General features: G+C 27.9%; 3 protein-coding genes across 3 annotated transcripts; 1 reads left to right on the top strand and 2 right to left on the bottom strand.

Moving 5' to 3' along the window:
• Positions 1-289: 289 nt before the first annotated feature.
• LOC134829075 (odorant receptor 85a-like) lies at positions 290-1,544 on the bottom strand. Its single transcript, XM_063842068.1, has 3 exons — positions 829-1,544; positions 672-771; positions 290-610 (listed from the first exon to the last, which is right to left on the bottom strand). Exons 1-3 carry the CDS (start codon positions 1,542-1,544, stop codon positions 290-292), a joined length of 1,137 nt encoding a protein of 378 aa, XP_063698138.1.
• Positions 1,545-4,642: 3,098 nt separating this feature from the next.
• LOC134829074 (odorant receptor 67a-like) lies at positions 4,643-5,818 on the bottom strand. The gene is made up of 2 exons (XM_063842067.1): positions 5,121-5,818; positions 4,643-5,066 (listed from the first exon to the last, which is right to left on the bottom strand). Exons 1-2 carry the CDS (start codon positions 5,816-5,818, stop codon positions 4,643-4,645), a joined length of 1,122 nt encoding a protein of 373 aa, XP_063698137.1.
• A 1,920-nt stretch (positions 5,819-7,738) lies between these two features.
• LOC134829073 (transmembrane protease serine 9) lies at positions 7,739-9,737 on the top strand. Its single transcript, XM_063842066.1, has 3 exons — positions 7,739-7,923; positions 8,810-8,842; positions 8,899-9,737. The coding sequence occupies exons 1-3, from the start codon at positions 7,739-7,741 to the stop codon at positions 9,503-9,505; spliced, it is 825 nt and encodes a 274-aa protein (XP_063698136.1). The 3' UTR covers positions 9,506-9,737.
• Positions 9,738-11,114: the final 1,377 nt, after the last annotated feature.

Below are 11,114 nucleotides of genomic sequence, written 5' to 3'. Positions count from 1 at the left end.
GACGACTGAGTAAAAGTTGCAATTCCCTCTCAAATTTATATCCTTTTTGGTGAGAGAATTTGTGCGTTTTTGACATTTGGGGATTCTGCGTAATGGCGTCGGAGTTTGTTTGTTTACAAAAATAGCGGCATATTAACATAAGGAGCAGCTGAGTAACTGTATAGCTATAGGGATGGTAGACAGATGACGACAATGTGATAATCTGTTGTTTTTATCACTTTCTCTGAATGGCGCGTTGTTTTGTTATGATTTATGAAAGAGCAACAGGGTTGAATCCAAACCACGTGCTTTATCGATTGATTTTCATCATAACCGCATATAACTTATATGCCAAGTTACAAATTTCAGTTACAATTCTCATATCGACAACTATGATGTAACCAATTCGGATTTGAATTAACTTTTCTGTTCTTTGTTGAAACATGAGCATAAGTTTTTTGAACTTTAAATCTTTGTCAACCCAATTCATTTCGAAAATAGCATTTTTTAACATTTCATTTGAAGATATCAATTGTGAACCCATGTAGTTAAAACTTGCTACTTGGTAAAGGACACTTATTATTATTGTGATATTTCGAATGAACAGTTGAAGGTTATTTAGAGGTGACTCCTAAAGAGAATTAAAAACCACAAGTTAATAAAAAAGTTTTTTTTAAGAAATATTAACTTACCAAAGAAAGTTTAACCATGAGAGAACAAATTATGAAAGTAGTCATTGCACATTGAGCTAATAGAGCTTTTGAAAAAATTGTTGAGAATTCAGTCTGAAGTCTAATTTAAGGTAAGAATTATTTAAGATTAAGGTTTTTTTTAAAGAAAAATACTTACTCGTAAGCCTTTTGATGCATTTTGAGACATTCTATCAATTTACTTTTAGATTCTTGATTACTTTCCTTCTCAGCCCATCCAATTTTTTGCACTTTCAATACCACTCCTTCCAAATATCCGCTAATTAAAGCTAAAATCAACGACGGATATCCATCCAGGAATATGAAAGCAGACAAAGCGTACAAAATATAAGTGTCTTGTTGGATTACTGTCACTATAAACTTCCAATCAACAACTCCTTCTGTAGCTTCAACTCCCGGAATTCGTTGATTCTCGATAGGGATCTTTTGTAGAACAATACTTGCCAAAATACCTCCTGATGCAGCAAATCCCCATAAACAGGTAAGAATCTTAAGTATCTTCTTAAATTTTGTGAAGTACTTTAACATTACTTCCTTTCCTTCTTCAGTGAAATCGATTTCGTCAAAAGCGTTCAAGAGTGGTTTAATTCTTTTGCGATACGGAAAAAGCAGTAAAAGTTTAACTCCAACTGAAATGCCTGGCAATACTTCATATAAGATCTCGATTTTACGAAATCCTTCGGCAGCGAGGAGCTCGGGGATGCTCGTCATGGAGAAGGTAAAGTAGAAGGAAATGTAACTCGATGCAAGAATTAAAGCTATTAACTTTAAAAGTTTGTTTTTCGAAGTCACAGTTGAAATTTCCAAGAAAAAGAGGAAAAACTTAACTCGTGATTTGATATTGAGGGAAACCATTATGAAGCGGATGTAAAATTGAAACTGAAGAAGGATTTCCTGATGTTCGTGGTTTTTATAAACATTTGGTAATTGATTGGTAACGCCTCAATTTAACCACGAATAAGGGTTAATATATTATTTAAAGTGTTTAGGGAAGCAGAACTTGTAACCATTAATAAAGCATGAACAAGCTAGAAAAATTCAAATCATAGTTGAAAACTTCTAATTGATTCCTAAATCGATGCTGAACATCCTGATGTATCGTCGGGAGATTCTGTAAAAAAAAGATAAAAAATGAAAAAAATTAAGACTTTGTATAAATTATTAAGTAACTTTCAAAAATGTCGAAAATTTTCAAATATTCGAACAAATAAAATTTTTCACGATTCTTCCTCATGCTGAATTAAAATCGTGATAAATTTTACAAGTCAACTTTTGAGCAATTTTAAGCTTGAAACTGAATAAAAAGTCATTCTGATTCAGAATTCTTCTCGATTCAAGATTCTTGAAGAGTCTTTACTTATACCTCATAAAAATCATTTATTCATGTTTACAAAATAATTTAAAAACCTAACGCCTTCTTTAACAAATTCTTTAATTTTTAATGAATTTTCATACTTTACCCTTTTGTTAATCGATAAGAGACATTTTTCATGGAAAGAGATTTAATTTCTCTGAAATTATTTATTCTCAAACTTTTTAATTGATTGTTTAATCAAAAGTTTCCAATACTAATTAAACTGTTTAAAAATGTATTGTGTTCTTGGAATATCAACAGTAGGAGTTTTTAATGGGAGTATACCTAACTAAACCAATTTTCATGAGAATTTTTTTTATTGAATAGGTCAGGTAATAAATGTAATTTTTTATTTTCAACTTTCCTTAAATTACTTTTGATGTTTTTAATTGCTTTCAAGGTTCCTGAAAATCAATTTCCTTTCGTGATATGAAAACTTGTCACGTGATCCTTATACATTGTTCATTTTCATCAAGACCGCATAAAGTCTATACGCTATGTTACAAATTTGTTGCACCAAATAAAGTTCCAAGACGAAAATGAATCCAATTCTAACACGAATCAACTTTTGAGTTCTTTGCTGAAACAAGATCAACAATTTACGAAAACGAACATCTTTTTCATGCCAATTTGTGTCGTAAAGCGCATTCGATAAGGTCAAGTTTGATTCAATTACTTCCGAGCCCATGATGTTAATGAAAGCTATTTCCAAAACGACGCTCAGGAACAAAGACATGTTTCGGGCATAGTAGACAAAATTAACGAGAGGAGATTCGAGCGAAAGTTTAACCATCAAAGCACAAATTGAAATTGCTCCAACTGCACATTGGATTGACAGGGGAGTCGAATAGTAGTAAGAAAATTTTTCTTCTAACCTAAAAATTTGATTTTTTGTAATTTTCAAGATTCCGTTAAAGGATTCAATACTTACTCAACAGCTTTTTGGTACATCTTATAACAATTGATCAATCTCTCTTTGGCATCATTTCCCTTTAAATGACTAATTTTCCGAACCTCATTTGAAATTTCCTCCAAAAATCCACTTATCAAAGCAAGAATTAACGCCGGATATCCATCTAACCACAAAGTTGAGGTTATACCAAAAATTAAGAATCCATTTTGTTGGAATAGCGTCAACCAAAATTGCCAATCTTGAACATTATCGGTAACCGTAATAAATGGAATTCGTTGATTCGCAAAAGGCAGTTCTAACAAAATGAATGGACTAAATACTGCGACTGTGCCTTCAAAAATCCACAAGTAAACTAATCCCTTGAAAAGTCTATTGAACTTTTCAACATATGATAAAATAATTTTTCCATCTTTGATATCAAGTTCATCGAAGGAGTTCAAAAGAGCTCGAAGTTTTGGTAGATAAGGAACTAATAAAGCTAATCTCACACCGATTGTCAATCCAGGTAAGATTTCGTACAACATTTCGATTCGTTGGATGCCTTTCTTGAGGATGAAATCTCGAGCTGTGCTCGGAAAAGCTGTGGCATAGAAAAAGAGGCAGCAACAGAGTAAAATGGAGAAAATTAATCGTAGAATTAGTTGCGGCGAAGTGATTGTTCCAATGCCAAGATAAAACATGAATTGCTTAACGTGAGATTTGATATCCAAGTTGTACATTTTTGAAGCTTTTTTTTTAAACCTAAAAAGTGAGAAAAATTGAGTTGAAATTTAAGAAGGAACTTAAGTGTCTTACCTCTTTGAGTTTTCAAATTGAAGTGAAACAAAGAGTGAAAATCTTTTGAAATTTATACGAAATGAACTTCGTAAACAAAAACATTTTGTAAAAATAAAGAGTTGAACGATTCCAAGAACAAAAGTAATGTTAACTTCAAAGGGATCATCCATAAATATCGTTTATTGGATAAAATGATACAAAAGAGGATTTGAAAGAAAATTGAAGTCTTCAATAAAATGTTGAACTGTGATCTTAAGATATGTGATTTTTAAGATCTAACATGAGATCTTTAAGATCTTAAGATCTAACTTGAGATCTTTAAGATCTTAAGATCTAACTTGAGATCTTTAAGATCTAACATGAGATCTTTAAGATCTTAAGATCTAACTTGAGATCTTTAAAATCTTAAGATCTAACTTGAGATCTTTAACAAAATTAATGATTTATTTTTCTTAGAATAATATTTCAAAAAAAAATTAAAATATCGCAAAAAATCGAAAAAAATTAAAGAAAAAGTAAAGATCAGCTGATCGCAATAAAATTTTGATGTCATTAATGGACGAGCCCGTAATCGATTAAATTTCTGTCCAGACAAGTAAAACTGCCCATTTAATTAAAATTTAACAATTTTACATCGAACAAGGTTAAACTCCCAGATTTTATGAAAGGCGTATCTTGAAAATGGAGAATTATTGAAAATATTGAACTTCGTAGTAAAAGTTAAAAATATTTATGCAAATTGTCACGAACATTGAGATTTGAACCAAATTTTAGGGTTTAGGTAAACAAATCGATACTCGATAATTTCTGAGAAAACCTTGAACTGGATTTGTTTGAACTCAAAAAAAAAATTGTTTATTCTCATCATTTTTTTTAATTGATTGAATTTTCAACGTTTTTTCTTGAGAATTAGATATTATTTACTTTCATCAATACAGCATAAAGTTTATATGCCAAATTACAGATTTGTCCTACCAAATTAAGATCCAAGACGAAAATGAATCCAATTCGTATCTGGAGCACTTTTTGAGCTCTTTGCTGAAACATTATCAATAATTTACGGAAATTCGAATCTTTCTCCAACCAATTTGTGTCGTAAAGAGCATTCGATAGACTCAAATTAGTTTGAATCAGTTTTGAACCCATGAAGTTAACAAAAGCAATTTCCAATAAGATGTTGAGCATTAAGAACACATTCCTCAAATAATATCCAAAATTAACAAGAGGCGAATCGAGCGAAAGTTTAACCATGATGGCACAAATAGAAATCGTTCCTACTGCGGCTTGGATTGACAAAGCAATTGAATAGAGTTGAGAAAACTTCTTTTGTAGCCTGAAATTTGTTTAAAAATTAATTGAAATTTTTTAAAGAGATTCAAGAACTTACTCGACAGCTTTTTGATACATATCATAACAACTACATAACCTCACTTTAGCATCATTTCCTTTTAAATTTTTGATTTTTCTAACTTCATTTGCGATTTCTTCCAAATAACCACTAATTAAAGCAAGAATTAACGCCGGATATCCATCCATAATTATAGTTGAAGTAATTCCATACAACAAAAATCCATCTTGTTGCAACATTGTAAGGGCAAATTTCCAATTTTTCTCCTCTGTAAGTCCCAAAAAGGGTATTTGCTGACTTTCAAACGGGAGTTTGCCCACAAAAAATGGCGAAATGATCGCTAAAATCCCTGCGAATACCCACAAAGACGCCAATCCTTTGAAAAGTTTATTGAATAATTGAACGTAACTCAAAATAATGTCATGATTTTTTAGGTTAAGTTCATCAAATTCGTGTAAAAGAGCTTTGAGTTGCTTCAAATGAGGGCGTAAAAGCAATAATTTGAGCCCGACTGACAATCCGTGTAGAATTTCGTATAAAATTTCGATTTTGTGGATGCCTTTGGATAGGATTAAGTCTCGAACGCCCGTCACGGATGATGTTAAGTAGAAAAAAGTGTAGAAAATGAGACAAATTGTGGAAAATACTCGCAAAAGGCGTTGCGGCGATGAAAGTGTTCCAATTTGAAAGAAGAAGATGTAGAGTTTAACGTGAGATTTGATGTTCAATGAAGTCATTTTTTTTATTTTATGAAAAATTTCACTTAATTGGTGAATTTTCAATTTTTTTCAGAATTTTTTCAAAAGTTAAAATTTTTTTTTTGATTTTTTTTTTTAATTTTAAACAACTAAAAATTAACGTCTTAGCTGTGTTAAAAACATTTAAAGAATGAACTAGAATTTAAAAAAAAAGGAAAATCTTATAACCGGAATAAAAACCTTTTTCAAGGACATTTTGTGGTTTTCAGTATGAAAAGTTTTATTGAAGTAATTAATAAAATTAATCACGTAATAGACACGTAATGAATGAAGTGATTTTAAAAAAAGTTTTTAAAAAGTCATTTAATTTTTAATTTATTTGAAAAAAATGAAAAAATGTATTTAATGGACAAAACTAAAAAAAATCATTAATGAAAAATTTCAAGGTAAGAAATTTTTTAAATCAATTTTTCATTAAAAAAAATTATATGAAAAAATAAAAAAAAATAATGAAAATTTTAATACAATTAATTACTCAACAAAATTAAGTTATTTTAATTTTTTTTTTAATAAAATTAAATAAAATAATTTTGTTTATTTTTTTTATTTATTTAAATTTAAAAAATTAAAAAAAATAATTAATTTTATTTTAAAATTATTATTTATTAATTATTTTTTTTATAATATATTATAATTTATTTAAAAATTTACTTGAATAAAAAAATTAAAAAAAAAAATATAAAATAAAATAAATTCGAAATAAATAAAATTATTTATTTAAACAAAATTAATTTTTTTTTAAAACAAAGAAAAAAATAAATAATTTTATTTTCAATTTTATTCAAAAGTTTTAAATATTTTATTTATTTTTTTTAAATTATTTTAAAATGAAATTAAATTTTTATCTTTTATTAAAGGTTAATTTTTTTCTTTCTTATAATTTTTTTGCTAACAAAAATATCAAATAAATGTTTAAAATTAAAAAAAAATTAAATAAATTTTTACTTACATTTTCAGGTAATTTTTTTCACATTTTGGATTAAATCACGACATCCTTCATACAAAAACTCGTCGATGAAAATTTTCATAAAACACTCAAAATCAGATTTCTTGCTGTAGTCACTGAAAACCGACTGAAAACAAAGGCAAAATCAATTTAAACGCACTTCACGTCAAATAAAACTCAAAAATTTCACCTCTAGACTGCGACATTTCCCATGCGACTTCCTTCCCTATCATTTACGTAATATATAATAATCTTATAAATATCAATTTTAGAATCAATCATTCAATTTCACAACAAATTTTCCATGTGAGTTGTTTGGTTTATTAGATTTTCTCTCGTCAAGTGAAGTTTCGTCGGCGTGAAGATATTTTCGAGACATAATATTACTCCGTTCGATGCGAAAATGTTGAATTTGATCAAAAATGAAGGAAATCTCAGAGTTTTTTGACCCGTTTCACAAAAATCTACAAAAAATTCATCATTATTCAAACAAGAGTCTCAATAAAAACGATAAAAAGTTCATTACCTACCACAAAAAATCATCTCACGGTGCGCTTCAACAACAATTTTTACCGAAAACCGTTGAATTTTGTACAAAATTTAACATTTTCATTCAAAAATACGTTTTTTCCTCCCGTATCGCGCGATTTTCAATGTCACATATTGTCGAGTAACCGATAACAACGCAGCGAAAAACGTGTCTATGCTGCGGTTCAGCTCGGTTAAGTTCAAATTTTCCATCAATCAGGTGTACGGGTAGGAGCTTCACTCACGTTTCACGGCGTTATCAGACATCGGAAGTAAAGCGACGTCAACAGAACGTCACTCCGAGCATTATTTATAGGCACGACTTTTTACCGGAGACGCATCATTTGACGATTGGTGCTCATAACAAGCGAACGGAATTCATTTTTTGAACGTTTCTCGGTGAAAATCTTGAAGTTATGGGCACCATGAAGTATTTTTTAGTCGTTCTGAGTCTCATTTCGGCAGCTTTGGCATCGGAGATTGACAACGAAGTTGGTCCAAAAGGAAAAATTGTTGGCGGAGTTGATGCCAAGGAGAACGAATTCCCGTTTATTGCAAGTTTGACCAAACGTGGGAGGCATTTTTGCGGCGCTTCTATCGTAAATGAGAGGTAAGAAATTTTTTTTAATTAATAAATTTTGTAAAAAAAAATTAAATTAATAATTTTTAATATAAATTAAATTTTTATTTTTTTTTCAATAAGTTTAGAATTATTTTTATTAATTAAAAAAATAATTTTAAATTTTTTTTATTTTTAAAAATTATTAAATAATTAAAATTTAATTTTTTAAATAATTTAATTAATCAAAATTTATTTTTTTTTTTATTTTTTTAAATTGTTTTAAATTACCTAATTATTTTAAAAAAATTAATTAAATAATTAATTTTATATTTCTTTTTTAATTTAAATTAAATAAAATTATTTTTTTAATTAAATTTTATTAACTAAGTTTTTTTGATTTTTTGAAAATTTATTAAAATTTAAATTTAATCAATTATTTTATTTTTTATTTCACACTATTTTCAATTTTACTAAATTATTTTTAATTAATTAATAAAAAAATAAAAATTTTAGTTATTTAATTAAAAAAAAATAATAATAATTTTATTTAATTCAAATAATATTTTTTTTAAATAAAATTATTTTAAATTTTATTTTTTTAAATTGAAATGAAATAAAATTTATTTTTTTTTTCAATTACATTTAGAATAATTTTCAATTTAAAAAAATTATTTTAAAAATATTTTTTAAAAATAAAATTTATTAATTATTTCATATTAATTATTTTTTTCTTAAATTAAAAATAAATTTAAAATATTTTTTTTTTTTTATTAAATTAAATTTTATTTTTTTTTTAAATAATTTTAATCATCAAAATAAAATTTAAAATTTAATTTTCCACTCTGCTTAATTTTTTTTTATTTTTTATAATTGAATATTTTTTAAAAATATCTGTGAAAGGATTTTTTTCAAAAAAATTTCGGTTTTATTTTAGATTTTTACTCACCGCGGGACATTGTTTATGCAGGTAAGCCTACAAAATTCATCAAAAATCTCCTAAAAAAATAATTTTTCATTAAATAGCGGCACCAACAAAATCATGAAACCCACATCATTCAAAGCGACAATCGGCTTGCATCGTCAACCGTTGTTCCCAAAGTCTTCCGAGCCATATCAAGTTGCTATCAAGTCAATTACCGTTCATCCGCAATACGTTTGTAGCGACGTACAGAACGACATTGCCCTTTTAGAGCTTCAAGAACCCTTGAAATTAACAAATTCTGACCAATCGTGCTGTTTACCGCCGCAATCTGCATCCATCACGGACAACGATAATCGATCTGTGACAGTCATGGGTTGGGGATGGGACAACGAAGACGTCACAATCGGTCAAAAACCCGAAATTCTCCAAAAAGCTGCTGTCACCGTCATCAGCAACGAAGAATGTCAAAAATCCTACGCGGCAAATAACCGCCAAAATGTCATTAGTGCGACGCAACTTTGCGCGGGAAAGCTCGAGGGAGGCACAGATGCATGTTGGGCTGATTCCGGAGGTCCCCTGATCGACGAAAATCGGATTTTGATTGGAATTGTGTCGACAGGCGTCGGTTGCGGGCGTGCTGGATTGCCCGGAATTTACACGAGAGTCAGTCAATTCACTTCGTGGATCAATGACGTCGTGAAATTATGACGAGAAAAGTCGGTCAAAGTCATCTGCGAGACATGAAAACGGAGTCAATGTTGATGATATTTACTTTAGCTATCAACTGCCACAGACTGTGATAAAATAAATTGTTTAAACAGAAATGTCTGTTTTTTGTCACGAAACAATTGATGGGAAATTGATTGATTTCCTGAAGTAGTTTTCCTATGAAAAATTTTCGATGCAGGTCGAAGGTAAAGGAAATAATTCTAATTCTAATTACGGAAGTTGAGTTGCATTGACCGACATTGAACTTCAGTAAATTTGTTGCTATTGAACGATAGATGGCGTTGTGAGAGTCTCAATTTTGTACTCCTCATTCATTGGCGACAATTTTCAGTGCCGGTAAATGATTTTTTGAGCCTTCGAAAATTTTATTCAATTTTTTTAACGATAAATTTTAATTTTGAAAAATTTAATTTAATTTAAAAATTTAATTTTCTTTTAAATATTATTTTAAAAAAAGTTTAAAAATTATTTAGAAAATGAGAAATTTTTAATTTTTTTATTTTAAAAATTTTATTCTAAATTATATTTTTTTTTGTTCCTAAAAGGAAAATTTTTTTAAATTTTAATTTTGAAAATGTAATTTTCTTTAAACAAAAAAAAAATTAATTAATTTTTAAAATAATTTAATTATTCTCTTAATTTAATTTTTCTCCAAAAACTTAAAAAAATGTATTAAGAAAATGAGAAATTTATTTTTTTTATATTACATTTTAATATTTAACTTTGATTCAATAAAAAAAAATCTAAAAATTAGAATACAAAATATTGGAATTTCATAATTTTATTAATTATCTAAGTAAAATGGATAACAAGCTTAGAAATTTTGCTTTTAAGCTTCGTGAAGTATTAACATCAACTAAAAAAAAATCTTTACTGCTTTCAAAACTCAAACCTTTTTTAATATGTTATTCGCAAGACAATCCGGAACATGGTATCAAATCGAGAGGCAGCCAATATAATCATATTGCGACAACATATCAATACAAGATATGTCCGTTCAAATCATAAAAGACGACTTTCTTTGAAGTAAGAACCAAAAAGTAACAAACATGATTTTTGGTCGATCCATAAACCTTCATTTGACTGACAGGATACCTTGGATGGATCAATAAGAACACTTGGCTCTACAAAACTAAAGACAAATTACCTATTAAAATGATAACTTAGAAAACCCAACGGTAGAACAAGGCAATGGATATTTGTTTGGATTAAAAGAAGTTTTTGAAAAATTCATTTAAAAAATTTATTAAAAAAGTTTTCTAACATTTCATCAAAGTCGAAAATACTTTCAGTCAAAAAAAACTTAAAGCTTTTACTTAATTAAAAGTCCAAAATAAGTTAAGTTTTTATTTAAAAGGTTAGAAGTTAAAATTAAAAGTAAAATATTTTACTTTTTCTTAAGTTTAAGTCAAATAAGTCAATATTAAAAACTTTGTTTTTCCAAAAATTACATTTTTTCAATTTCGAATAATTTTTTTAAAAAATTAAAATTTTTGAAGGAATCCATATTTTATTTTTAACTTATTCGACTTAAATTTTTACTTCAAAAAATATGTCAATTATGTCATTTATGTCCATTTTATTTGGA

Source organism: Culicoides brevitarsis, chromosome 2, assembly GCF_036172545.1.
Source record: "Culicoides brevitarsis isolate CSIRO-B50_1 chromosome 2, AGI_CSIRO_Cbre_v1, whole genome shotgun sequence".
Taxonomy (NCBI): Eukaryota; Metazoa; Arthropoda; class Insecta; order Diptera; family Ceratopogonidae; genus Culicoides; species Culicoides brevitarsis.
Note: the sequence above shows the minus strand (reverse complement) of the source record. Positions and strands in the feature narration are given on the sequence as shown.